Below are 25738 nucleotides of genomic sequence, written 5' to 3'. Positions count from 1 at the left end.
TCCCTTTCCTCTACCGTCTTCTCCGCCCTCCTGCTTCCCCCCCCGTCATGGCCGAGAGTCTGGGGAAGAAAGAGCGGAGAAAGAGCCTGAGCGTCTTCAGCCCATCAATGACCACCTCTTCCCTTCCCGCCCCCGCCGCTCATGAACGGTCGCCCTCCGACGATGCCCAGGTTCTGAAGAAGAAATCGCGACGTAACTCGGGTTTCTTTGGGGTCCGGCACCCCAGTCCCCCGAGAGCCACGCCCACCCGTGGCTTGCGTCGTCCCGGCACCGCCGATTCCGAGTCGGCCACCTACGTGACCGCGCTGCCTACCGTGGCGCTTGAGGGGCCTCGTAGCCGGCGGAAATCCATACAGAAACGACGAACCTCCGTGTTTGGTTCCCTTCGCTCGCTGCATTCCCAAGAAGATGACGACCGGTCGCTGGGCCGCTCCAAAGGCTCGTCCCTGGATGAGGACCCTCCCGAGCTGCGACAAGGCATTGGCTCCATTATCCTGCACCACGGGGAGATCTCGATCACAGGAGGCATGTGGCGAAAGAAGAGCCATTACCTGGTTTTGACGGACACGCATCTCGTCCGGTTCAAGAACCAAAGCAAAGCCGCCGATATGTTTCCTTCAATTCCGGCTTCCTTCACCTCCCGCTCAGTGGCGGCCAACCGCCAGTCCGTCGCCTCCATCAGTTCCTTACAGGACCCCCAGCTAGCCGCTGCGAGCGAGTCCATTTCCGGCATTGCCTTGAACAGCATCATTGCGGTCTACATGTTAGACGATGGCAGACCGTCGTCTACAGTGGAAGTGGCCTATGTGGATGAACGGGCTCAAAAAGCCACCTTCATTCAGATGCAGACGCCCGATTTCCAGGAACTGAATCTGTGGATGGTGGGCATACGCTCCGCGGCGGAATTGATCCGCGGGGCCGACCCGCTGGTCTTTGACCAGAAGACGGCGGATTGCGTGGTCCGCATGCTCGAGTACGAGCGGGATTATGATCCAGAGACCTTTCGAATGTTCCGGGTGATCCAGATGGCGTCCAGCAAGTCCCCTGCCCGGGCGTCATCCGAAGATCTCACCAAACTGTCACCGACGGGCTGTTATCTCGCCCTTGGGTCGCACAAGCTCCACCTGATCCCGTTGCACAAGATCTCCAGCCGCAGCTCCGTGGTATCCTTGAGTGACCTCGATGCGGCAACCTCATTCGGACTGATGAACCTGACCTGTCTCTCCATGGAATGGGGCGACGATAGCTTGCATCTAACGTTCCGTGTGCCAACGCGGAAACCGTTCTCGGTCTTCCTCGCATCGGTGCATTCCGTGGAGATTGCCTTCTGGATTCGACAACAGACCGAGTTCTTACGTCCCTTGTGGATCAAACAACCGTATGACTTCATCGTTCCTCGGGACCTCGATAACGAGAGCAACTTCCCCCCGGTGAGCTTGGACGAAGATTATGGTTGCTTCGACCGGACATTGGTCGCCTACTCGGCCAGTTACGACATCGACACTTCGAACATTCGATATACCATTGATGTGCAATGCGATGATGCCCCGTGTTTCAAGCTCCTACCGCCCGCCTCCGCTCGGCAAAAGAAGTATATGGCTTTAGAACTGATAGCCGTTCTGCGAGCCCTTCGATACAACGAATCCTTCCGGTCTATCTCATTTAGTGGAGTCAGCTTGGATGTTCTGCAAGGCCTACGCGACCTCTACGGCCCGGATAAAGACGCTCTGCTGAGTCGTGCTGGGGCGCCGATCCATATCCCGGGTCAGGAGAACCTATCGGTGTTGTCCCAGGAAGTGCGTGCGTTGACTCTGAAGAGCAAGTGGCTTCGCCGCCTGGATTTCTCTTATACCCTGAGCCGCATTCCGAAGTCGGATAGTGAAAGTCATGATCCAGGATGTGGAATCCCTGAAGCGATTTTCCCCATCTGCCGACGAGAGCTGACGAGTGTTGACTGGGTGGTGCTGAACGGTATCAAGCTGGGCGATTCGGATCTCGACTATCTCGTGGATGCCTCGTCTCAACGGTCCAGTCACATGCGAGCATTGGAGGTGGGCAACTGTGGCTTGTCAGTTCACGATCTTGACCTTCTCCTGTCTACGGTCGTCGCTCAGTCCTCAACTCTGGAGGCAATGAACATCTCGGGTGTGCAGGGTCGCCTTAGCCCCGACATCCTCCAGCAGTACCTCGGCTACTTCAGTCAGATCAAGACGCTCGACTTGTCTCGTATCTCTCGCACCTCGGGCACAGAACCTCTCATCACCCCCGAGACGTTGTTCAACTGGCGCCTGGAGGAACTCTCACTGAGCCGGACCCTCGTAAACCGGGAGACTGTCGATGCCATAGCCACATATCTGGCCAGTGACCGATCTCGGGGTCTGCGGGTGCTTCGCCTGGACCAGTGTGGACTCAGCGGTCAGGATGTAGCCATCTTCCTGCATTCCATGACAGCCAACGGGTTCCCTCGCGATCTGCATCTTCACGTCAATGAGAACCGCCTTGATCAAGGCTGCTCGTACCTTTTCAAAGCCATTGCGCAAAACAAGACACCAACTCATATGTCAATGAGGATGATTGACTTTAAAAAGGAGGAGCAGTTCCAGGAGTTGGTGGAGGCCTTGCGAAAGAACCGGACGTTGAAATGCCTGGACATCTCCAAGGCTTCTCTTCCGTATGATGCCGGCCCTGAGACGTGCAAGGCGCTCCAGCTGATGTTCGAGGAGAACGAGACGCTTGAAGATTTGGATATCAGTGGAGAAAGCGCTCATTTGGATGTCGCTCGGTTCGGAATTGGTCTGAATCTGGCCCTGACTGGTCTGAAAAAGAACAAGTCCTTGCGAGTTCTGAGGATCGAGCATCAGAAACTGGGCTTGCAGGGGGCAAACACTCTGGCCTCGGTGCTGGAAGACAATGAATGTCTCCGTGAAGTATACTGTGAGAACAATGACATCAACTTACAGTCGTTCACGGTCCTGGTAAATGGGCTGCAGCGGAACAGATCCCTATTGAGTCTGTCATTCATGGATCGTGACCGGGTCCAATCGCTCGAGCGGGTCCGGCGTGAGATCCGGAACGTGAAGCGGGATGTGAGCCTTGCGCAGAGCTCGGCAACCAGCTCTATCCGTCGTTCGTTACATGCCGCCATGAATGGAAAGACGAGCAGTAAGTCGTCCAAACAGCAGCAAACGTCTGGTCACCGCTCCGGCGCCTCAGTAGCCTCGAGCCTGAGTGTTCCTGCCGAGACATCTCCCCTCATGCAGCAAGACGTCGAGGTTATTCTCCAGTCGTTGAGCCGGAAATGGGATGGTGAGGTTGCTCGCCTCCGTCGATATCTGTACCGTAACTACAACTTGGCCCACGGTATCGAAGATGATATGACCGGGTTGGACGATGACGCTTCGAGCGACGGACGCCCCACCACAGCCGGAAGCCTTGGGTTGATGCTGGACAATATGAAACTAGATGTGGCAGTGTCGGAAGCCGAGATCCAGCCACCACCGGAGCTTCCCGTGCAGTTGCCGCCGGAGATTGAGCCCACGAGCCCGAAAGACCATCTGGATATGTTTAAGGGACTTGATGCGGAGAGTAGCCTGGTCGCTGAGCTCCGACAACGCCCGCAGACGGCTCCTTTCTCGGTCCCAGGCTATGCTCCTCACATGCTGCCCCCAGAGTATACTGGCTCCAGCACATCATCCTCTCGTCTGGCGGTGCCTGTGCCTCCTATACCATCCACGGTCAGCAAGTCCAGCAGCGTCCGCAGTGCCCGCAGTTCCAGTACGGTCTCCACCAGTACTCGGGCTAGTGCGAGGAGTACGTACGGAACAGCCTCATCAACGCTGCGCGGCTTCCTCAGTGGCAGCGCCTCGAAAGAACGCAAGAAGCTGGAGAAGATGAGATCTGGCGCTGTGTGTGTTTCAACGGACCGACCCCCTAAGCTGGAGTGGGCGCCACCTCCCCTTGACCTGGGGAAATTCGAGTGATGCCCTGCTAAGGGGCCATTCGTTCTTCGCTCAAACATGACTAATGAATCGAATCACGATAACTCGCAAGCGCATTTTCGCTAGTCGAAGATATGCCTCGTGTTTTAGGCCGTCACTGTTCGGCTCTCCATCTACATCCAACCACCTTCTCTTTTCTTTTCCCTCCATCCCCTTACCGAAGCTCCGATTCCCTAGGCAGTGGACGGCGTTCGCTCCTCCTCTGTCTCTCATCAGTCCTTGACCGTCCATTGTTTCCTTTACCTCTTGTCTTTTCCCTCTTGGTTCTGTGTCCTGTCTCGCCAGCTGGTACTCAGATTCCTGGCGTGTCCACCGGACGCTGACCACTCCTTTTATGTCCCTCTCTCATCTCCGAATTTCCTTCTGTCATGTGTTGCCTCAAGAGGGGCAGTTGCTCCAGGAAAAGCAAGAGCACTTTGGTTTCGCATCTTGCTGTTTGGCGCAAGGGCTAGGTGGCGTTCCTTAACTTTCCTTTCGAGAACCCTGGGTTTTGATGGTGCTTTGCAGATCTGCCTTACCTTTTTTTTATTTTCGTTGACTTATCTTCGTTGAAGCCCATTGATGCCCTAATTGTTAATGTCATAGAGAATATTCTCCGTCATGGAGAGAATTGACCCGCAGGGGACAAAGACCATGTGACCCATGAATGAGTGGCCTGTAATTGATTGTTTCATTTCTTTGGTCGGGTCAGCACAGTCGGTGTATTGTTGATATGATGTGTAGAGAGCAACCATCTGTGAATACATGTGTATACTACTTACTACAATGGGATGATATCTCGGTTGATTCTTACATTTATCTTGGCCGTTCACCATAGCCTTTTTTTTTTTTTTTTTTTTTTTTTTTTTTTTTTTTTTTTTTTTTTTTTTTTTTTTAACTACATCTATACTTTACTATTCATTAAATAGCAGTGTCAAGAAGTATCAAGTAGCTACCAACAGATAGACAGACCTACAATGCCTATCACGTCTACAATAATGATATGAAGAAGAGAGAACGAACATTTCCACGGAAGAGCAGCACCCTGCAACTACAACGACGCTCGTTGCAGCAGAGATGTGAAAGGAGAATATTTGAATCATTATAGTATACATACATATGGGGTGTGAGGAACATGAGGTATCTATAGAGTATTGTTGAGGTGAATAGTTGGTAATGGATGGGGAGCGGACCATGGAATGGAGTCGGAGAGTAGATCGATTGATCGATTGATTAGATAGATGACTGCAGCCTCGCACCGCGGGCCATAGTTTAAGTAATCATCCATCAGTGAATCAATCAATCAATCATCTTCAATCTACCGTTCCGCCTAGCCGAAAACAGGAGACAGAGAAAGAGGACGAATACAGGCTCAATCGCGCAAAACGACCAGCTTCTCCTGTTCATCCAGCTTATTCTGCTCCTTGCGGTACTTGCGACCTTTCTTGGCGTATTCGCGAAGGCGGCGAATATACGTATTGGCCGCAACATCAGTCTCGTCCTCGCCGCGGCCGGAGAGTGCCTTCCGGCGGCGTTCTTGGCAGGCATTGTAGAGTTTCCAGCACTTGGAACTGTCAAGGTGGTTCAGTTCGTAGTCAACGGACCACTTGTTAGGGGATTGGAACTGGATCGGGCGGTCCACGTATTCACCGTCCACGATGTTGCGGACGGTGAGGGCAAAGCCCATGATTTCTTTGCCTGGGGTCGTCTCGGCTTCGTCCTGGGAGGTCTCGGACTTGGTTGTGGCTGAGTCTTCGGCCAGGTCGTCGGCGGGGCTGGAGGACTCGAAGTCGGCAGGGATGTCTTCGGTGTCGTTTGTTGTTGTGTCGTCGTCTTCGTTGGCGCGACCGGGTAGGTCAAGCACGCGGCGCTGGTAGGCGTCGATTTCGGCTTGATTCTTCGTTTGGATCGCGTGAATTTCCTCGTCTGTGACGGGCTCGGCGAAGATGTACATGTAGGGTGGACCGGCCGTGGAGTCACGGGTCTCGAAGTGGAAGCGGAGAGATTGTTTGGGGAATCGGGCCGTCGCCTTGTTGAGGACCTTGTTCCAGAGCTGCAGACTCAGGAGGAACTCCCGGTCTCCCAAGGCGGTGTCGTATTGGCCGTGCAATGCCATGTCCAGTTCGGGCAGACTGAGGTACTGGAATCCGAAGATGCGCTCGATGTTGTGGAAGGCCACGAAGATGCCGTCCATGCGGCCGATGCGCACCTGGAGAGAGTACTTGAGGAGCGCCGCCCGGATCATGTCGTAGTACTCGCGCTCATACGACTCGTACGTGCCATGGGCTTTCCGGATCTCGTAGCCCAGGCCGTGCTCGAAGTTCTTGGCGTCCATGCGGATGGATGCCACCGCCCGGGTCTTCAGATCGAACATGCCGGTGCCGGGGAGCCGCGGGTCGTAGGCATCCAGCTGTGAACGCATCAGGAAATCGCCGTATGTCGAGTAGTGGTAGGCTTCGGGCACTGCCTGCTCCTCTTCCGCGGAGATCTTGTTGGAGCTAGATCGTCGGTAGCGCTCGAATTCCTCCTTTGGCATGGTCAAAAGCTTCTCCATCGATTTACCCAGGTTCATGAGAATGTTGGCCGTATCGTGTTCCTTGTCGGCATCGATGGCATAGACGCCGTTCTGGTAGCGCAGAAACATGGCCGAGGGAGCTCGCAAGAGTCGCGTGAAGGTCCGCAACCTTTCCTGAAAGCCCCGCGACACTTGTTGGATATTGACCTCTCTCCAGTAGGACAGGAGGTAGTGGAAGTGCGACAGAACGGATGTCATACTGGAAGAGGAGCCAATGTACTTCTTCTTCTCCTTCTGCGCCAGGCTCCGCAGCTGCTCGTCCTTGGATGAGGTGATGTACTCCTTCAACGCTTCAAAATCGAATTCGGTGACAGGCATAATGGAGCCAAGGTATGGATCGAAATTGTAAACGCGCGATCGCGGATCCCGAAGATGATAGACTCCCGGGCTGTACAAGGCAGCAGCTGTCAGCTCCGTTTTGCAATCGACTATTTCTGGGGGCAAAGGAAGCAACTTACTTGAACAGCACTCTGTCTAGCCCATAGGCTAGTTGCGGAACTTCGGGGGTCTCAACATCGAGGGCTTTGCGCTAGTTAGTGATCCAGCAGGAAATTTCCTATGTCGCTTTGAAGAAGACGCACCTTTCACGGAGTCACGGTCTGCATTGATCTTGCCGGTGTCCTTTCCGGTAATTGGAACAGGGAGCTGTAGTTTGGTAGACTGCTTGTTGGCCTGGCATTGAGTTAGACCCTGGCTAGTCCAAGTGGAATGGTAAAGCTGACTGACCGATACCTGCGGCTTGGGAGATGTAGAGGAGTCAGGAGAAGTCTTCTGCTGCGCGCGAGCTTTTTGGTCCTTCTTGTCCTTCTGCTCCGGTTGTTTGTTCTCCTCCTTCGGAGTCTCGGCGTCGGCTGCTTGGTTTGCAGGGTCCTTCTTGCGTACTTTCATCGCTTCTTGCTTGGCGGCCTTTCGGACCGCTTTCTTGTCTGCATTTTGAGGTGACTTGGGATTTTGCGTCCGTAGGGACTTTTTCACATGGGCGGGTGTCCTTCTATCCGGGAGGTTCTGTCCGCAGCAGCAGGCCGTTAGCATTCATGGGTTTCGAGCTTCCATATAATGGCCCTTCATAGTAGCATCCCGATTTCGCATACATACCTTCTCCAGCGCCTTCAGTTGCTCTTCAATGGCGACAGTGGAAGAAGACTCGGTGGCCTGGGAGCGCAACCTGGGCGCGGTGTGGAAGCGGCGAGCCCAGGGCTGGGCTTCGAGGCCGCGAGCTAAGCATGAAAGACAGACATGCTCGCGCAAAGGGTCTGAGACAGACCGCAGGGTGGCCCGATACATTCGGGCCAAATCAACGAGCGACAATGGTAGAAGAATGCAAGAGCAGCCCAAGAAGGATTTAAAGGATGGAAGGCACGCTGAGAAGCAATGAATTGAGGAATTGATCAAAAGCTACATTTTTTTTGCCTTCGAAGCTTCGCCGCGCTTCGGATTTTCTGCCGGTCGGTGTGTGTTCACCGCCCGGGGAGTTGATCTAATACGCTGTTTGTAATTGGTATGATGCATACAGTAATAGTATACGGTGCTGGATACGGCGTGGTAATCTGTCTGTCCATACGAACGGGTATTGATAACAAGCAAAGTACTCCGTACTACCCAAGGAGTACCCAGTACGTACCAGCAAGTACCAGCCAGTATCCCCCCAAGTACCCGCAGAGTATAGTTGAGAAAGTGCAACTGTTCACTCGAGCGATTCACCCTCTTGATTATGAACAATGAGAAATAAAGAGAAATATCTCTCTAATACTTTCACTTCTTTTTTTTCTTACTGTTCTAAATGTTCATGTCAATCAACTATATAACTATTCATCTACCCTGTACTATGTCTGCTGCTGTACTCCGAATCCGGGGTCGGAGGTGCCATTGATTGGCCCCGCCGTGCCGCCAATCGATAAAAAAAGTCAAAAAAAAAAAATTCCCAGCGACTGAGTTGAGTTTGGTTTGCTTGCTTGCTCCCATTGCTGCTTTCGCTCTTCACTTTCGCTCCTCTAACTCTGTGTGCAGACTGTTCTTGAGGTTAGTAATTAAGTGTTTTATTCTTTGCATGGAACCCTCTACAATTGGACTTGCTCTGGGGCATTTGACAGAAAAGAAACCATGAGTCAAAGTATCCCAATGGGGGGTTTCACTTGCCCCTCCATCCACTCCATCTTCTCCTCCACACTCTCTCTCTCTCCCTCTCCCTCTCTTTTCTCCTCTCCTCTCACCACCCTCTAATCGCACATTTGTGCTCCTTCTCTGACCTTATTCTTGTCAATCAGGTCCTCAGAGAACCCTGCACCTTTCACCATGACTACGGAACGGTTGCGCGTTCTCATCGTCGGCAATGGCGGCCGTGAACATGCGCTGGCCTGGAAACTGACCCAGTCTCCCCGCGTCGACATTGTCTACGTCGCTCCCGGCAATGGAGGCACCGCTCAGGGTCCCGACAGCAAGATCCAGAGTGTCAACATCAAGGGCAATGACTACCCCGGTCTTGTTGCTTTCTCCCAGCAGAATGGTGTCAACCTCGTTGTCCCCGGTCCTGAGGCTCCCCTCGTCGACGGCATCCAGGGTTACTTCCAGGCCGGTGAGTCTGTCCGTTGACATGGAACAATTGCAGTTCCGTTTGTAACTAACCTTGAATCGCTCCAATCCAGTTGGCATCCGTTGCTTCGGTCCTTCCAAGGCCGCTGCCCGCATGGAGGGCTCCAAGACCTTCTCCAAGGATTTCATGAAGCGTCACAACATCCCCACCGCCGCCTATGAGAACTTTTACGAATATGAGCCTGCCCGCCAGTACCTCGACTCCGTCTCTCACCAGGTCGTCATCAAGGCTGATGGTCTGGCCGGTGGAAAGGGTGTCATCATCCCCACTACTAAGGAGGAGGCCCACCAGGCCCTCCGTGAAATGATGGTCGAGAACCAGTTCGGTGAGGCCGGTAGCGAGGTCGTCATCGAGGAGTACCTCGAGGGTGACGAACTCAGTGTCCTGACCTTCAGTGATGGCTACACTATTCGCTCCCTTCCCGCCGCCCAGGACCACAAGCGTATCTTCGATGGCGACCAGGGCCCCAACACCGGTGGTATGGGCTGCTACGCCCCGACCCCCATCTCCTCCAAGGAGGTTCTCGCTCAGATCGACCGCTCCATCATTCAGCCTTCCGTGGATGGCATGCGCAGAGATGGTATGTCTTTCCCCGTCTTGTTTTCGGTTTATTTTCCTTCGCTGACCATAATCACCTCATAGGATTCCCCTTCGTCGGTATCCTTTTCACCGGTCTCATGATGACCAAGGATGGCCCCAAGGTTCTCGAGTACAATGTCCGTGGTGGTGACCCCGAGACTCAGACCCTCCTCCCTCTGCTCACCGACGACACCGACTTGGCTGAGATCATGGTCGCCTGCACCGAGCACTGGCTCGACGGTGTCTCCATCAAGGTCAAGCCCGACTTCTCCACCACTGTTATCGCCGTGGCCGGTGGCTACCCCGGCTCCTACGCCAAGGGCAAGAAGATCACCCTGGACCCTACCCCCGAAGGCACTCTGATCTTCCACGCTGGTACCAACCTCGTCGGGGACGAGCTCCAGACCGCTGGCGGCCGTGTCATTGCCTCCACGGCCACCGCATCCAGCCTCGAGGAGGCCGTCCGCAAGAGTTACGAGGGCGTTGCCACCATCCACTTTGAGGACATGTTCTACCGCAAGGACATCGCCCACCGGGCCTTCCGCCAGCGGGATGCTGCCGCTGCTCACCAGGAGTCTCTCACCTACGCCGCCGCCGGTGTCTCTATCGATGCGGGCAATGACCTCGTCCAGAAGATCAAGAGCTCCGTCGCCCAGACCAAGCGCCCCGGTACCGACGCCGTCATCGGCGGCTTCGGTGGTCTCTTCTCCCTGGCCGCTGCGAACTCCGCCTACCACCCCGAATCTCCTACTCTCATCGGTGCCATTGACGGCGTCGGCACCAAGCTCAAGATCGCCCACGCTGCTGGCGTGCACAACACCGTTGGTATCGATTTGGTTGCCATGAACGTCAACGACCTGGTCGTCCAGGGTGCGGAACCCCTCTTCTTCCTGGACTGCTACTCCTGCGGCAAGCTTGACGTCCCCACCGCCTCTGCCTTCGTTTCCGGTGTCGCTGAGGGCTGTGTCCAGGCTGGCTGCGCCCTGATCGGTGGTGAGACCGCGGAGATGCCCGGTCTCTTCATCGACGAGTCCTACGACGCCGTCGGTGCCGCTGTCGGTGCCATCAACACCACCGGCCCCAACGCCCGCACCATCCTGCCCGACACCACCGCCATGAAGGCTGGTGACGTCCTGCTGGCCCTGGCTTCGTCCGGTCCCCACTCTAACGGTTACTCTCTCGTCCGCAAGATCGTTGAGCGCTCGGGTCTGTCCTACCAGGACCCTGCTCCCTTCACCATGCCCTCGGCCACGGGCCCCCAGACCCTGGGCCAGGCCCTGCTCACCCCGACCCGCATCTACGTCAAGCCCCTCCTGAAGGCCCTGGCCACCTCTTCCGCCGCTATTAAGGGTCTTGCTCACATCACCGGTGGTGGTCTGCTCGACAATGTTCCCCGCATGCTGCCCGCCACACTGGCCGCACACATCAATGTCTCCACCTGGGAGTTGCCCCCTGTCTTCCGCTGGCTCAAGCAGAACGGCAACGTCACCGCCACGGAGATGTCCCGCGCCTTCAACTGCGGTGTGGGTATGATCCTGGCTGTGGAGAAGGGCTCTGAGGGTGCCATCACGGAGCTCCTCCAGAAGGAGGGCCAGACGGTCTACCAGATCGGTGAACTCCAGGTCAAGCAGGAGGGCGAGGAAGGCTGTATCCTGACTGGTCTGGAGACATGGGATGCGTAAATATGATAATTTTGAATCTTGATAAGATAGTTATGTTATGATATGATGTCAAACTTAGAGAAATCACGGAGGGCGGCGGGTTGGGATGGGAGATGGAATTCATAGAAAAGCAGGAGGGATTATACCTCCCCTTTCATTTTCGTTTCAATTTTTTTTTTTTTTGCATTATTTGATATCATCCAGTTACGTTTTTGAATGAATGAATACAAGACTTCCACTGTTTCAATTCTTCTTCCCAGTCATAAACGTCGGTTTGAACTGTATAGATGTGCCTCATATACCAGGCATACTACAAAGTTCCCATCATCCTAACCATCTTACGAACCGAAGATACATCGTATCGATCAGTACTCGCTTCTCCTCTCATCCTAGCTAGAAATAAAATAAGTGAAATCTATACCCTGGATGATGATACTCATAGTAGATACCTTCATATCAGTAGTATGTATGACACTCTCTTCCTGCAACTAAGCACTTCTCAAACAACTTGAAACAATTATTCTATAAACAGATATAGCCGTTTCTGGCAGTATTCAATATAATGGTATATATTGGCGATCCGGGCTGTATCAGACTCCACACAGCTTCCTACCAAGCATATAAACCGACTACCCATCTGGCCTAGTAGCTACGACTAGCTAGCTGAGCTGGGCTGAAACAGCCGCTGGATCGGACACCTCCAATCTCTTTCCCCGCGGTCTAGAAGGGGCTGGCATGACATCATGGTCGATGGTCCTCTCAGGTCTGGGTGGCCTTCCATAGCTGTGACAGGCTGACAACGAGGCCGGCGGATAGCTGAACGAGATCTAGGCCATCTAATTGATTGTGGGGCTGTATACAAGGGGCGTTACGGGGAGAAGCCCTACGGGGAGTCGCAGCTGAAGCCGTGAAAAAGACACCAGGTCATAGATAGTCATACGAGCTCAATGGGCAGGCAGGAATTAAAAAAAAAAAAGTGAAAAAAACAGAAAGATGAAAAGCAGACTGGATCATCCACAGAAGATCAACATTCGCAGCAGCATTTTAAGCTATAACCAGCCCGAAGGCAAGAATGGCACAGAAACGGGCCCAACAGGAGAGAAGAGGAGCCAAACACGAGGTCGAACACTTGAATGAAAAGAAGTTCACCGGTCCCATATACATTCCCTCGCCTACACCGCTTCTCGTGCCCCTCCGGTTTTCTTACTCGTTGCCGCCACAAAGTGGCCTGCGGCCGTAGTGACACGCGTTTGCAAAAAAAAATAAACCATCTCTATTCCACAGCTAAAATAAAAGTTCCTTTTTCAGGCGATCTTCCTCCTAGTGCGAGTCAGAGAGGCCCGCAAGTCACCAGTGTCTCCGGGCTTTTTAATACATGGGGGAATACGAGAGTACGAAACGGATCACGCGCAAGAGCTAGATAGAAACCCCGTTAGCAAGATACGACGTGATCTCTGGATGATAAGCACATACCTTAGAAGCACTTGCGGTGGACGATCGAGGGACCGCTCTCGTCGTACTCCTGCTTGGAGATCCACATCTGCTGGAAGGTGGACAGGGAGGCCAGGATGGAACCACCGATCCAGACGGAGTACTTGCGCTCGGGAGGAGCAATGATCTTGACCTTCATGGAAGAAGGAGCAAGAGCAGTGATCTCCTTCTGCATACGGTCGGAGATACCGGGGTACATGGTAGTACCACCAGACTAGAGGTGGGTTAGTGATCAGGCCACTCCGTGTTCATCAAGGGGCCGAGGAAAAAACATACCATGACAATGTTGCCGTACAGATCCTTACGGACATCAACATCACACTTCATGATGGAGTTGAAGGTGGTCTCGTGGATACCACCGCTCTCCAGACCCAGGACGCTAGGAGCGAACAGAGCCTCAGGAGCACGGAAACGCTCGTTGCCGATGGTGATGACCTGACCGTCGGGAAGCTCGTAGGACTTCTCGAGGCTGGAGCTCTGGGAAGCGGTCTGGATCTCCTGCTCGAAGTCGAGAGCGACGTAGCAGAGCTTCTCCTTGATGTCACGGACAATTTCACGCTCAGCGGTAGTGGAGAAAGTGTAACCACGCTCGGCCAGGATCTTCATGAGGTAATCCGTCAGGTCACGACCAGCCATGTCGACACGGGAGATGGCGTGGGGAAGGGCGAAACCCTCGTAGATGGGGACAACGTGGGTGACACCGTCACCAGAGTCCAGAACGATACCGGTGGTACGACCGGAGGCGTACAGGGACAGGACGGCCTGGATGGAGACGTAGAAGGCGGGGGCGTTGAAGGTCTCGAAGACGATCTGGGTCATCTTCTCACGGTTGGACTTGGGGTTGATGGGGGCTTCGGTCAAGAGGACGGGGTGCTCCTCAGGAGCGACACGGAGTTCATTGTAGAAGGTGTGGTGCCAGATCTTCTCCATGTCATCCCAGTTCGTGACGACACCGTGCTCAATGGGGTATCTGAGGGTGAGGATACCACGCTTGGACTGTGCCTCATCACCGACGTAGGAGTCCTTCTGACCCATACCAATCATGATACTGCGGGCGGCATTAGATAAAACCGATCACCCAGCCTAACAGGCCAACTTGGGGGAAACAAAGGGGAGCTTTACCCATGGTGACGGGGACGACCGACAATGGAGGCTGTACCGCAAGTTAGTTGACTATTCGAACCGGTGCTAACATGACGGGTAATTCACCGCCCCCACATAAGCTAGCAACCCAGCGCAAGGACGCAATGGGTGGCAATTGCTATGAAGAGTGGGAAGAACCCATCAAGCCAGGAGGAAGGATATCCAGCACAGCGGATATGAGGAGGGGGTTGACTTACGGAAGACGGCACGGGGAGCATCGTCACCGGCGAAACCGGCCTTGCACATACCCGAACTGAGAACACAGAAGTCAGTATAATCGAGCAGACTACAGCCTCGCGTGCCAATCGATCGAGCTGTCCCAGTTTCTTTCCATAAGCGCCAGAGGGAGTAATAGAGCAACGCCCGCGAGAATCCCATTCAAGTTCATCATCGCGACCAAGCCCCAAAAGGGGACGTATGTTTTGCACCATCTCCCCTGGAGCTGGCGAGAAACCACAACAAGCAGGACGAATCCATCGCCAAAATCATCGAGAACCCAAAGTAACATACCCATTGTCAATGACGAGAGCAGCAACTTCCTCTAGATGATGGAAAAATAAGATGTTAGCCAAGTTGTGAAGGTGGGCGTTGAGGGGGGTAACGGAGGGGGGAGGGGGAGTGAGAAGCTTGGGAAGCGAGCAAGACGCAAGGTGGCAGGAAGCCCTTACCTTCCATGGTGACTGTGTGGGATTAAGAATCGGACTACGGAGAATAAGAAAAAGAGACGAAAGAGAGAGAAGATGAAGAAAGAGAAGAGTGAGTTGATGGGGATAGAGATGGGGAGGGAGGAGAGGGAAGTAGTAAAGTCAAGAGAGAGATGGGATGAGTTGAGGTAAGTAGGTTGGAGAGGGAGGAAACGGGGGGAGGAGTGGAAAGTGATGGAGGCCGTCGGGTTAGTAGGGAGTCGGTGGTGGTGGAAAGCAAGAGTGGGTGCGGGTTGGCCTGGTTGGGTTTGGTTCACGTTGGGTTTGGTCTGGTCTGGTTTGGTTTTGTCTGGTCTGGTTTTGGTTCTGGTCAGATTGGCTGTAGGGGGAGGAGGAGAGGGGGGGGGGGGGTTTGGTGAAAGCGATAGTCAGCACATACGAACTTGCTGCTCAGTCTCTAGATAGTACTATATATGATCAATCAATTAGGGGGCAAGAAGTCCAATTTTAATTAATGAAGTCTCCAGCAGGCACCACCTTCCAAGTAACTCCTTCTACAAATACGGAGTCACAAGATGGGAGGGGGGGAAAAGAGAGAAGCCTGAAAGGGGAGGCAATACACACCAGTCAGCGTTCTTCCAACCAGTCTGGAAGGTCCCTTTTTTACGCCAAATACACACTGACTTGCTTAAGGGGGAGGGGGAGTGACTGAACGGGCACGAAAAAGGGAGAGGTTGGACTGGATCAGGCGGGGTGAGGTGGGCCCCAGTCTAGGCTTTTCCGGGTCTAGTCCCGGTATTTCGGCACCGTTGATTGCACCGCCGGGAGCACTAGTGCCGTTTAGTCCGAGTGCTGTCACCGCCACACTTTCACGCCGAGTACCGCTCGTCAGGTAAGCGGGTAATTTATACACTCTGGCGCTAAAGGGGGACCAGAACGTGTACTTGCTGAGCTGAGAAGTGGTACTAATCTGGCTCTGGAGAGAGAGAGAGATAGAGATCTGATGTATGTATCAAGACGACTTAAGAGGGAAAGAAAGGAAGACGTGACAATTGTGATTATGGAAGTATACATTTCCATGGATATGTCCTCTCATTTGTTTATATACACTCAACCTGATGTCAACCTTCCACCATGGTTGCCTCCAGGCAGAATTATTGTGGCCTTCCTACAACTGATCTCTTGTGTTCCCTTACTGTTCCTCTCACCCGGACATTCCGTTGAGGTGGCCCTTTCGACAACTGAGAAGAGCAGCAGGAGGAAGAGCAGGCGAGGGGAATCACGATGGCAAAAACACTTGCGCACCCTCGTGGGGCTGAACCGACCCAGGGTTGCCGCCGTCAATGGCTCAGCCCGAATGTGTACCACAGAACAAGGTTGGAACAATAATCATGTTGGCCGATGATGATGATGATAGTGATGATGATAGCCTACAGCATTAGCTTACCCACGACTGGATAATTATAGCACAGCCCGCCTTGGAGCCGACGGGCCAGGGAACAACCAAGAGCTGAGAATGGACGATGAGCATAGCCCGACCGGTCCAAACTTCAGGCTTCTGGATCCTTCCCCCCCGTTCACTAAAACTGAACCACTTGGTCTATCCGGCTTTTAAGGGGTTCGTACTCTTTTGCCCCTCGTTCGTATCTCCTTAGTCTCTAGCGTGGCCGTTTCTTATCCCTGAATTTGCATCCTTTTTAGTTAATGCAATTGCCTGATCGTCTCTGTGCCCGCTGTTCTCTCTGTACTCCGCCATATCTGTAGTGTCCCTAATTCCACGTCAGGTAGGAATGATCGACTGATGCCCTTCGATTCCGGTCAATTCCTATGCGCTGTCAGATTTCTTTACCGCCGTTTCCCACCGGGCCCTGAAATTGGGGGCTTCAAAGAGGGAAGCCTAGCCAGAACTGATGCCAGCCCCATGGAATGTCAATCGCATAAGGGCCGCGTTGATTCTTCGTAAGCCGATCTTCATTGGCGGTGCAGGCAGTGAAGAATGCATGGTCATCTAACGGTATCCTCGTGCCACGCGCAGAAATGTCTCGGTCGGTGAACAGCAGCCAGAAGGCACTGCATATCGGGCATGTATGACCGCATCGCGGGGTTATCCGAGCATGGCGGGGTACGCTGCAGCGCCGCTGGCTGGTCTTGATTTGACCAAGATAGCAGGCTATACAGAGAAAGTACTAACAGTATGGAGTCTCGGGTAGATACAGTATATGGCTCTGTCAGGTGAAAGTAAATAGGACAGCATTTGTTGTGCCCTTTTCTCGCAGACTGAATGTCAGCGTGCGGTGGAAGGAGGTGGAAGGCCGTCGGAGCCGCATGAACCCTCTCGATTCGTCCAGAACGTCACGCTTTTTCTTTACCTTCATAGACTACCGGCGCATCTTTTTGGACTATCACATCCACCACAATATTTTCTCTATAGAGATATTCTCATAGTGATTGATACAATCTACATAATTTCACTTTTTTACCTGTTCTCCTTCCCAACGACGTCCAGCCTCCTATCAGACAGGTCGCCAACCCCGACACAAATTTTACTCTCCACCACCGAACCATCTCCCACTCCAACACCATGGACCCCAACATGAACAGCCTCCTTAAATGGAGTATCAAAGCCGCTACCGAGGAGCAATCCTCCGGTGAAAACAACAATAACAACAACTCTGGCAACAATGCCCCCGCCGATCCCTCCCGCGGCCTCACGCCGCAGATGCTCTCGACTCTCTTCGGCGGACCCTCCGAAGCCGACCTGATGAAAGCCGCCATGGAAGCCCTTCGCTCCGATGAAGTCGACCTGGAGAACAAGCTTATCGCATTCGATAACTTTGAGCAGCTCATTGAATCGATCGATAACGCAAACAACCTGGAGCCTTTGGGTCTGTGGACCCCTCTGGTCGAGCTTCTTGACCACAAGGAACCGGACATGCGCCGCATGGCGGCGTGGTGCATCGGCACGGCTGTGCAGAACAACGAAAAGGCGCAGGATAAGGTATGTTATCGATGTCTCGCTTGTCCCCTTACCATTTAGAGTCCAAATAAAGCTAACATATACCCCACAATAGCTCATTGTCCTGAACGCTCTTCCGAAGCTCGTCTCCCTTGCCACCGCGGACACCACTCCCGTTGTTCGCAAGAAGGCCGTCTATGCTATTTCCTCGGCGGTCCGCAACTACCAGCCCGCCATGGACGAGGTGACCAAGAGCCTTCCTGAGGGTTACTCTCGTGACAAGATCGACGCCGGAGACATGGATGCCGTCGATGCGCTTATGGACAAGCTCCGTGCTCACAAGGTCGAGGCTTCTGCTTGAAGAGTCAGCCGACATTTGTGACATGTACTGTTGATCGGATGCTGTCGCCTAGCAAGCCTACTTCGTCGTCATCTGGCGAGCACGTGGTGCCCTTGAGAGGCACACGTGCATTGCGCGTATACGCCAGACGTGTTTCCTGATGTGATCCGATATAAAATTACATGGCCGGGCTATGCTAGACTGTCGACTGCCTAGAGCAGGTCGACCGAGCTAGGGCATTGACGATGCTAGCATCAGGGCGACATGCCGTGACAGGCACCCGCCTCAGCTATGAGGCTCAAGCCATACGCCCCCACCTGATCCCAAAATAAAATACAGATCATGGAACATGGTGCATGGCTAGTTAGAGGTACTAGTTACCGTCCTTGGCAGTCCACATGGCTGCCTAGAATTAGATACCCTGCGCTGTTTTGATATGTCTCATGCGCATCATGCCAAGAAATATAAAGACATCGGATATGCTTCGTGACACTACGTACTACTAGTATTTCCTTTCAAGTTACAATTTCAGACAGCTTAAGATAGCGTACTATATTGTTGCCTGAGAATTTCCATTGACCTGATCTTGGCAACGCGTGTCTCTGCTCGGCTCCTGCCGTGTAGTATATCACAACCAACACCGGTGGTGGTTAAATGGATGCCTGTTATCAAGTTCCAGCAAGGAACGTCATTCCACGCTTAAAGAACTACTGGAAAACTTAGATCCGTCGAATGATATCCATAATCATAATTTGTAACAAGCATGCTAAAAACAGAACTACCTAATAACCAAACAAGCACAAATGCAGACCACTCAATGCAGCCATTGCTTTATACAACAACCCGACAACCATCATAAAGAGTAATTGACCTCCATGATTCCATCAAGGAACAAGAAGTAGTAGTAAAGACCGACCACATGAAAGAAGCGCACAATTCATAATACAATAACACGTCGCGGAGTAGTATCGCTTTCATCTCATACCAGCCAATCAATCAATCAATCAATCGATCAGCACCACAACTAGACCATCTCATCTCATATGGGGTATCCATCCATCACAGAGCAAGGTTATAGGTGTAATCGTCTTCTATATTCTGGGAGATCCATAGGACGATGGTGCTGCAATCGCAGAGTTCATTAGTAAATCTGTTCCTGCTTGTGTTTTCCTACGGAATACACACCTCAGCATAACCAGTCCATTTGCAATAACATTCGCAATACCAAAGTAGAGTGTCGGAAGGGGATACCCCTGGACCAGGTATTTGAGTACCATGACCGTCTATATTGCCATGTGTTAGCCTAACCACTCTACTCCGGCGACCCCGATACCCTAATCAACAGATAAGAGGGTAACAAGGGAAGGAATTATATGTAGGTGAATACTGACCACACTCCCAGCCAATCCACCAGCGAGCAACGCAAATCCCAAGAACAGCACAAACCTCGCCTTCCACGCAACCCCACTCCCACTGTAACTGAAGCTATCGGCATGAAGACGCGACTTCTCGATCGAATTGATAACGAGCATTCCCAGCGCGGAGCAGATGCCGGGGATCCAGTCGACGAATTTGACGTGCACGAAGGAGCCGTTACGAGCGCTGTGGGAGAAAGCGGCGGCGTCGATGAGAAAGAAGAAACCCAGGGAGAACTACTGCCATGTGAGTGGTTGTGTTGCTTGATGGTGGTGGTGATGGTGACGATGGGAGCTTACCAGTGCGCCGGAGGTGTACACGCCTGCGTTGCGCACGGCGGAGTTGTTAAGCCATTCGGGCTTGGACCAGCGAAAAAGACGGTTGTTAGAGACGTCCATTTTGCTGGGGGTATATTATCAGTAAAAGTAAGATGTGATTCCGAAGAATGGGGTGTGTGCCAGCACTGAAGATGGTATCACCGTATGGCTGGATCGGCGGGTTGGTTGGAGCTGTTCGGGGCAGCCGGCGATGATGCAGTGCCGGGGCCGGAAAATCACCTGCCCGATCTATGCTCCCTAGTACTATCTATCTACTTCCTGTAGAAGGGAATCCTTCATGCGGTGCTGCTTATTGTAAATAGTACCTTTTGTTTATGAGATACCAAAATTAAATAGGGTAAGGTTCCTTTTTGCAAATATGGCACGTATGTTTGTGCTGTGACGTGGTGGTATACACCTTGGATAAACATTGATAGCTTCCTGGCTTCAAACAATATCGCTGTGCTATATACTTTGTAACTCATCACTCGTTATCTGTACCAGACAGACTTAATTCTCCTCGCAAAACAATTTCAAGAACTCATCGATGTACGTCATTGCTTTCCCCTTCTCCAATAGTGGTGGCTTATTCGGCGAGTCGTTTTCGCCTGAAGACGGCTCTTTCAGATACTTCCGCAGTGCAAAGGTTGATGCGCGATAGGTCGCATGGTACATTGCCTTGAATTCATCTTCATCGGTGTTGGAAAATCCTTCATCATTCGCAGTGACCATATCATGGCTGCCGGTCCCGGTTTGCGGCCTGCTCGAGCTCGCGGAGCGTGCTGTAGCACGGTTGAAGCCGTAAAGCCGCATGCAGGTCAAGATTGTCCGCGTTATCGTGTTTTTGTTCTCCGCAATAATGGTATCGGCATCCTTGGGCGCAGTTGGAGACTCAAGCTTCCCTTCAGACGGCAATTCCGGTGACAATTCTTTTTCTCTTCGTAATGATGACTCCACGAATGGGTTTGGCGTGCCTCTCCAAGAGTTCAGTTCGCGCACGTAGCCCCGTCTGCTGCTAGGCCTCGACTGCTCTGATCGAGCTTCCAGAAGTTTTGTGTTGAGATTTGCTCCGATAGATACAGAGCGGGACCGCTGTGAGGCGATCCGGTCCAATTGGGGAAGGGAAGGCTCCTCTGACTCTCGCTTGACCCGAAGGCCTTGCAGTTGCTGGGACGACTGGGAGAGTGATCGCGCCATTAACTGCGATACAGCCTCGCCTCCCTTCTGCCGTACTCTCTTATGATGCTGCGCCACTGATTCGAAGAGCGTTGCTACACGTCTGCGCTTGGGACTTGGCGAGCGAATGTCCGGAAGGAACTGAGGGAATCGACCGTGGCCATCGGTATCTTGTGGAGATGGGAGAGATTGGGTTTTGGCAATGAGATGTGCAGAGATTGGAGTGGCATATATTCTCAGTTCCTGTCTTATAACTTGAGACGGCTGGTGGTCTAGCTCCGGTGAAGAGACAGGCGGGGTGGGCGGTCGTTCGTAGGATGTCGTGGTTGACAGCATTCCGTGTATCAAGAGATCGGTCGTGTTGGCTTCAGAAGTCTTTGTCCGCCCATCATTGTCAACCCCCACGAGCAGCCCAATTGGGCATTGTAGCGTCTGCAACCGATCCAAGTCATCTTCTTCCAACCAGATAGTGCCCGTCAGCTTGTCCTTCAGCCATTGCGAGGTCTGCGGGCTATTTGTGTGAACTTCGAGATTGGGACCACATCGTGCATAGAGTGGTATGAGGGACGGGTTAACGAAACAGCGAAGGCTGAGCGCGGAGTCTTTGCCAATGTCTGGTTGCCAGTTCGACGACCGGTCAATCAATTGCAGGCCTAGCTTTGGTGATGAGTAGGGCGAATGTAGCCGGGTGGATGGCGAGGCTCACCTTGGAGTTGTGTGCCTCCATCCAGCGATATTGTGCCAGACCATACATTCATGTTAGATGGACGAGGGATAACTCGTTCACATATTACTCGTGTTATAACTGACGATATTGGATCATTGTTGCACGCTCACTCACCAGTCGGCGCGGGTAATTTTACACGACGCGCCCAGGCGGCGCGCACCCACGTGACCGCCATTTAGGCACAATTACAGAGCGGAAGACATCGGCATCTCCAAGCTTTAAGAGAAAGAGGTGGAGGCATGGGTTATACATTTGAATGAAGGAATGTATCACACTGCACTGGCAGAGTTTCTATATAACCTCGTACTGGCTATAGTACATCAATCGTATCATCGAACAACGAGAGTGGAATCAACAGCTAGTTACTCCCGGGGCATCAAAAAACACATCAGTACGCCTAGCATACGTCAAATCAAAACGATGTCTCATAAAGGTGCATTGGTCAAGAACATGGAAGGCGGCTTGCTTCAAAAGGTCGATCAACAATCTGCGAGCGGGTATCCAATGCGAAATCTGGTCTTGCAGATATCGGTGCGCATGGCAATTTAGAAGTCTTCCTGTTCCCGGAAGAACATGGAGAAACTGATGATAGTTCCGTAGAGCAACAGACCGCCAATGATGGACATGATCATGGCGGGGATCTCGATAGCGCCGCTGTGCGCAAGGACGGCGGGGAGGGCTAGTGAAGTGAAAATGGTCAGCGGGGATCAAGAGAGTTGGGAAAGAACAAGGGCATATATATTCAGGCGCAGCACAGTCTGCAGTCGGCTTCAATGGTAGGTAGGGATGATTGCGACCGCCGACCTAGCCCGCCTATCCGAGAAATCCACTCACCAATACCCATCAGCACCAGGAAGCCCGTGAGGAAACGACCAAAATCAGCAGCAGCATTGCCAGAGCTGTCCATAAAATCATCGGGGTTTGCGCATCGCGAGCAGATCCAGTTGGGCAGGGGAGCAACCACGTAAGTCGCAACGACGACCAGTGGGAGGAAGTTGTGCCAGAGCGCCGATGACAGGATAACAAGCAGGAAGCCAATGGCGAGAACCTATGCCGGGATAGCAATTAGCAAGAGCCCCAAACAGCAGAAGCAAATAATCTTCAATATAGCTCCAAAGAAGACATACGAAGGAGAGGGCGATGATCGTCTTGAGTCCGGCGGTCATGATTGCGGAGTAGGACCGTTCAGAGTCCACGACAACAGGCAGAAGTGGGAGGAGCTTCGCACCAACGAAGCTTGACTAGTAAAGCTTGTGGAAAGGATAGCAGAGTCAAAGTAACATGGGTATTAAGACGAGATGGCGACAAGAGGAGCACCGCAAACCGAGGACGGCCAAAGCCTTGGATGAAGCAGGAGATTGGAATGGAATGAATGAATGGGAAGGCAGTGACGTGCAGCGGAAGTGGATGATGGGGCGGGCGGCCTGAGGCAGCGGGCCAGCCAAGCAGTGAGAGCTTAGCCTTAAGCATGAGTTACTCTCAGTACTACCGCGTCAGTGCTTCTCTGCCTGCCCTCCAGCTCCATATCTCTCTCCCATCCACTCCTGCTCCCTACTTCATCGCCTTAATTCCTCTATTTTCCCTGTTGAGACTCAATCTCCTCCTTGGTTTCTTCCATTGAACTGACAGAGACCCCTATTCATCACCCTTCTGAGTCTCTCCTACCCAAGCTTCCGCCATGTTCAGAAACAACTACGACAACGATGCGGTCACCTTGTATGGACCTCCCCCAAGCTCCCTCATCCACTAGAACAAAGTTTTGTTCTCCCGATACTATCAGATTACTAACATAGCTCTCTACAGCTCCCCGCAAGGCCGGATCTTCCAAGTCGAATATGCACAAGAAGCCGTCAAGCAAGGTTCCGTCGTAGTGGGACTCGTCAACAAGACACATGCCGTGCTGGTCGGCCTCAAGGTTCGACATCTCACTTATATCTTGGCACTTTTCTCTCCCCGGGGCACTTTCAGCTGACAGACAAATCTCCAGCGTAATGCCGAAGAGCTGTCCTCGTACCAGAAGAAGATCATCGAAGTCGACTCCCACATGGGCATCGCCATCGCCGGTCTGGCATCGGACGCTCGGGTGCTCTCCAACTTCATGAAGCAGCAGTCGCTCAGCTCCCGCATGACCTACGGCCGTCCGCTCCCTGTCGACCGCATTGTCAGTCAGATCGGCGACCGCGCCCAAACGAACACTCAACATTACGGCAAGCGCCCCTACGGTGTCGGTCTGCTTGTCGCCGGTGTCGACGACTCCGGCCCGCACCTTTTCGAATTTCAACCCTCCGGTATGACCCATGAGATGGTGGCATGCGCCATCGGAGCCCGCTCCCAGATGGCTCGGACCTACCTGGAGCGGAATCTGGACAAGCTGGAGGCCTCGTCGCGCGATGAGCTCATTACGCACGGCCTGCGGGCACTCAAGGAGTCCCTGTCTCAGGACAAGGAGCTGACGGTGGACAACACATCCGTGGGTGTGGTGGGGCTTGCGGGCGAGGGTGCCCCGGGGAAGATCGAGAGCTTCAAGCTGTACGAGGGGCAGCAGCTGGTGCCGCTGCTGGAGGCACTGGAGCAGGCGGATGCGGGCGAGACGAAAGATGAGGAGACGATGGAGGTTGATTCATAGGAGAAGCAAGATGCAACAGATACATCATTGATTTGGTAGTCACGATTCCGGAATAATATCACGTTTCACACACCTGATACCATTATATATATATAACCACACTCGGCTTTCCCACATCTACAACTAACCATCCTACTAACTTACTAGTAGATATGATCGTTTATTCTTCCCCCCAATTCAACCTCATCCTCCCATTACTAACCCTATACCCTTTCAACCGCGGCCAAACATCCTTAATATCATTCACCTCCACCAAGATCCTCCCATTCTCCTCACCAATGTACCCCTCCTGCACCGCCTTCCTCACCCACGCCAACACCCCATCCCAATACCCATCCACATTAACCACCACCACCCCAGCCCCATGAATACCCAACTGATTCCACGTCGTCATCTCCATCACCTCCTCAATCGTCCCGAACCCCCCCGCCAACGCCACAAACCCAGACCCAGGCCCTCCCTCCTGCACCTTCGTCGCCATAAGCCGCTTTCGCGCATGCATATCCGCCACAATCGTGGTCGTCCCGTACTCGGATTCCTTAAACATAGATTCCTTCGCCTTTGTAGTAGTTCCATTGGTAGTAGCGGCTGGGATGATTCGTTCCGCGTCCTTACCGGACCGCGCTTGCTGGATTCCTGTAGTTGAATCTGTGTCTGTGGGATGTTCCGTTGCATTGTCGTATCCCGGTTCTACCTTTACTAATGCGCGGGGGATCACGCCGTGCACGGCCTGCGGGCCGGATAGTTTGACCAGCTCGCGGGCTATTGTGCCCATTAGGCCTGCTGTGCCGCCGCCGTACACAAGGTGGATGTTGTTCTTGTGGAATTCGTGCGCCAGCTGGCGCGCGGCTTCCATATGGCGAGGGTTTGTGCCGGAGACGGAGCCGCAGCTGTAATGGGTTGGTTAGTTTGGGAGTTTCGTTATAAATTTCGTGGTTGGTGGCGAAAGGATTGAGTATGCGGGGTGAGGGCTGGAGATGATATGATATGATATGCTGGTGACTTACAATACGCAGACCACCGCGGGCTTAGTCCCATTCTCGAAGCCCATGATACCGTTGAACTTATTGAAACTACTTGCTACAGATGAGGAAGATACAGACTCGCTCTTGTCGCTCTCAGAATGGAGAGGAGAAGTTCGATGGGGGTTTTGGCCGAGTCCAATGGTCTAAGATGTCGGTGCAGTGATGTAACCGATTTCTTGAAGCTGCGGTTCTGGATCCGAATGCGGACAGACTGCACAAGACACTTCGAGGGTAAAAGTGGAGGTAGTAATCATGATGGGAAGGACATCTCAGTTTGATTTTATAGCAGGCGAATAATATGAGAGTTTGCGATGAAGATGTGATAATGAGTCAGAGATACTTGACTGTCACTGGGATTGGATTGGGTAGCCGTGCGGGGTTGCTCTGCTGTCCTTGCTTCTGTTACAGAAAGGGTTCTATGATGATAAGCTGGTAAAAAGGAGAGGATGGTAAGAGCCAAATTCAATTGTAGATTGAATAAGAGATCTAGCTATC

At 52.9% G+C, this 25738-nt stretch overlaps 10 protein-coding genes across 10 annotated transcripts; 4 read left to right on the top strand and 6 right to left on the bottom strand.

Annotated features, from left to right (window-relative positions):
• Positions 1 to 47: 47 nt before the first annotated feature.
• BDQ94DRAFT_166543 (uncharacterized protein) lies at positions 48 to 3980 on the top strand (the record flags this gene model as incomplete). Its single annotated transcript, XM_026770571.1, has 1 exon — positions 48 to 3980. The coding sequence occupies one exon, from the start codon at positions 48 to 50 to the stop codon at positions 3978 to 3980; it is 3933 nt and encodes a 1310-aa protein (XP_026630354.1).
• Positions 3981 to 5038: 1058 nt separating this feature from the next.
• Positions 5039 to 7899, bottom strand: BDQ94DRAFT_182699 (mitochondrial protein Pet127-domain-containing protein). The gene is made up of 5 exons (XM_026774221.1): positions 7648 to 7899; positions 7279 to 7557; positions 7134 to 7224; positions 7011 to 7074; positions 5039 to 6940 (listed from the first exon to the last, which is right to left on the bottom strand). The coding sequence occupies exons 1-5, from the start codon at positions 7834 to 7836 to the stop codon at positions 5350 to 5352; spliced, it is 2214 nt and encodes a 737-aa protein (XP_026630353.1). The 5' UTR covers positions 7837 to 7899; the 3' UTR covers positions 5039 to 5349.
• A 300-nt stretch (positions 7900 to 8199) lies between these two features.
• ade1 (bifunctional aminoimidazole ribotide synthase/glycinamide ribotide synthase) lies at positions 8200 to 11536 on the top strand. The gene is made up of 3 exons (XM_026776776.1): positions 8200 to 9124; positions 9195 to 9722; positions 9785 to 11536. The coding sequence occupies exons 1-3, from the start codon at positions 8845 to 8847 to the stop codon at positions 11401 to 11403; spliced, it is 2427 nt and encodes an 808-aa protein (XP_026630352.1). The 5' UTR covers positions 8200 to 8844; the 3' UTR covers positions 11404 to 11536.
• A 751-nt stretch (positions 11537 to 12287) lies between these two features.
• Positions 12288 to 15064, bottom strand: act1 (actin ACT1). Its single transcript, XM_026764817.1, has 7 exons — positions 14685 to 15064; positions 14527 to 14557; positions 14214 to 14269; positions 13996 to 14026; positions 13150 to 13921; positions 12856 to 13087; positions 12288 to 12798 (listed from the first exon to the last, which is right to left on the bottom strand). Exons 1-6 carry the CDS (start codon positions 14689 to 14691, stop codon positions 12857 to 12859), a joined length of 1128 nt encoding a protein of 375 aa, XP_026630351.1. The 5' UTR covers positions 14692 to 15064; the 3' UTR covers positions 12288 to 12798; position 12856.
• Positions 15065 to 17241: 2177 nt separating this feature from the next.
• On the top strand, positions 17242 to 18288 carry fes1 (Hsp70 nucleotide exchange factor FES1; the record flags this gene model as incomplete). The annotated part of the gene is made up of 4 exons (XM_026768684.1): positions 17242 to 17658; positions 17732 to 17923; positions 17986 to 18093; positions 18178 to 18288. 4 exons carry the CDS (start codon positions 17242 to 17244, stop codon positions 18286 to 18288), a joined length of 828 nt encoding a protein of 275 aa, XP_026630350.1.
• Positions 18289 to 19015: 727 nt separating this feature from the next.
• On the bottom strand, positions 19016 to 19770 carry BDQ94DRAFT_166538 (UPF0220 family protein; the record flags this gene model as incomplete). The annotated part of the gene is made up of 4 exons (XM_026770570.1): positions 19016 to 19079; positions 19208 to 19239; positions 19348 to 19608; positions 19672 to 19770. 4 exons carry the CDS (start codon positions 19768 to 19770, stop codon positions 19016 to 19018), a joined length of 456 nt encoding a protein of 151 aa, XP_026630349.1.
• A 277-nt stretch (positions 19771 to 20047) lies between these two features.
• On the bottom strand, positions 20048 to 21686 carry BDQ94DRAFT_136190 (uncharacterized protein). Its single transcript, XM_026764816.1, has 2 exons — positions 21572 to 21686; positions 20048 to 21518 (listed from the first exon to the last, which is right to left on the bottom strand). The coding sequence occupies exons 1-2, from the start codon at positions 21621 to 21623 to the stop codon at positions 20200 to 20202; spliced, it is 1371 nt and encodes a 456-aa protein (XP_026630348.1). The 5' UTR covers positions 21624 to 21686; the 3' UTR covers positions 20048 to 20199.
• A 110-nt stretch (positions 21687 to 21796) lies between these two features.
• On the bottom strand, positions 21797 to 22954 carry BDQ94DRAFT_136189 (Vps55 family protein). The gene is made up of 3 exons (XM_026764815.1): positions 22720 to 22954; positions 22427 to 22640; positions 21797 to 22271 (listed from the first exon to the last, which is right to left on the bottom strand). The coding sequence occupies exons 1-3, from the start codon at positions 22756 to 22758 to the stop codon at positions 22138 to 22140; spliced, it is 387 nt and encodes a 128-aa protein (XP_026630347.1). The 5' UTR covers positions 22759 to 22954; the 3' UTR covers positions 21797 to 22137.
• Positions 22955 to 23091: 137 nt separating this feature from the next.
• On the top strand, positions 23092 to 24297 carry pre5 (proteasome core particle subunit alpha 6). The gene is made up of 3 exons (XM_026764814.1): positions 23092 to 23308; positions 23396 to 23507; positions 23580 to 24297. The coding sequence occupies exons 1-3, from the start codon at positions 23271 to 23273 to the stop codon at positions 24216 to 24218; spliced, it is 789 nt and encodes a 262-aa protein (XP_026630346.1). The 5' UTR covers positions 23092 to 23270; the 3' UTR covers positions 24219 to 24297.
• An 81-nt stretch (positions 24298 to 24378) lies between these two features.
• On the bottom strand, positions 24379 to 25269 carry BDQ94DRAFT_166534 (LOG family protein; the record flags this gene model as incomplete). The annotated part of the gene is made up of 2 exons (XM_026770569.1): positions 24379 to 25108; positions 25226 to 25269. 2 exons carry the CDS (start codon positions 25267 to 25269, stop codon positions 24379 to 24381), a joined length of 774 nt encoding a protein of 257 aa, XP_026630345.1.
• Between the last annotated feature and the right edge of the window lie 469 nt (positions 25270 to 25738).

This window comes from Aspergillus welwitschiae (assembly GCF_003344945.1).
Source record: "Aspergillus welwitschiae strain CBS 139.54b unplaced genomic scaffold BDQ94scaffold_4, whole genome shotgun sequence".
NCBI classification, from domain to species: domain Eukaryota; kingdom Fungi; phylum Ascomycota; class Eurotiomycetes; order Eurotiales; family Aspergillaceae; genus Aspergillus; species Aspergillus welwitschiae.
Note: the sequence above shows the minus strand (reverse complement) of the source record. Positions and strands in the feature narration are given on the sequence as shown.

Coding starts and splice junctions, on each gene's coding strand:
- BDQ94DRAFT_182699 (XM_026774221.1), bottom strand. CDS start 7,836: ATGTATCGGGCCACCCTGCGGTCTGTCTCAGACCCTTTGCGCGAGCAT. Junction 7,075..7,133: donor AGACCGTGACTCCGTGAAAG/GTGCGTCTTCTT, acceptor ACTAGCGCAAAG/CCCTCGATGTTGAGACCCCC. Junction 6,941..7,010: donor CTAGACAGAGTGCTGTTCAA/GTAAGTTGCTTC, acceptor TGCCTTGTACAG/CCCGGGAGTCTATCATCTTC.
- act1 (XM_026764817.1), bottom strand. Junction 14,027..14,213: donor TGCTCCCCGTGCCGTCTTCC/GTAAGTCAACCC, acceptor CTTGCGGTACAG/CCTCCATTGTCGGTCGTCCC. Junction 13,088..13,149: donor TGTACGGCAACATTGTCATG/GTATGTTTTTTC, acceptor ACCCACCTCTAG/TCTGGTGGTACTACCATGTA.
- BDQ94DRAFT_136190 (XM_026764816.1), bottom strand. CDS start 21,623: ATGAATGTATGGTCTGGCACAATATCGCTGGATGGAGGCACACAACTC. Junction 21,519..21,571: donor TGGAGGCACACAACTCCAAG/GTGAGCCTCGCC, acceptor CACCAAAGCTAG/GCCTGCAATTGATTGACCGG.
- BDQ94DRAFT_136189 (XM_026764815.1), bottom strand. CDS start 22,758: ATGACCGCCGGACTCAAGACGATCATCGCCCTCTCCTTC. Junction 22,641..22,719: donor CGATCATCGCCCTCTCCTTC/GTATGTCTTCTT, acceptor ATCCCGGCATAG/GTTCTCGCCATTGGCTTCCT. Junction 22,272..22,426: donor CCTGGTGCTGATGGGTATTG/GTGAGTGGATTT, acceptor TCACTTCACTAG/CCCTCCCCGCCGTCCTTGCG.
- ade1 (XM_026776776.1), top strand. CDS start 8,845: ATGACTACGGAACGGTTGCGCGTTCTCATCGTCGGCAATGGCGGCCGT. Junction 9,125..9,194: donor CCAGGGTTACTTCCAGGCCG/GTGAGTCTGTCC, acceptor GCTCCAATCCAG/TTGGCATCCGTTGCTTCGGT. Junction 9,723..9,784: donor GGATGGCATGCGCAGAGATG/GTATGTCTTTCC, acceptor ATCACCTCATAG/GATTCCCCTTCGTCGGTATC.
- pre5 (XM_026764814.1), top strand. CDS start 23,271: ATGTTCAGAAACAACTACGACAACGATGCGGTCACCTT. Junction 23,309..23,395: donor GACAACGATGCGGTCACCTT/GTATGGACCTCC, acceptor AGCTCTCTACAG/CTCCCCGCAAGGCCGGATCT. Junction 23,508..23,579: donor CCGTGCTGGTCGGCCTCAAG/GTTCGACATCTC, acceptor ACAAATCTCCAG/CGTAATGCCGAAGAGCTGTC.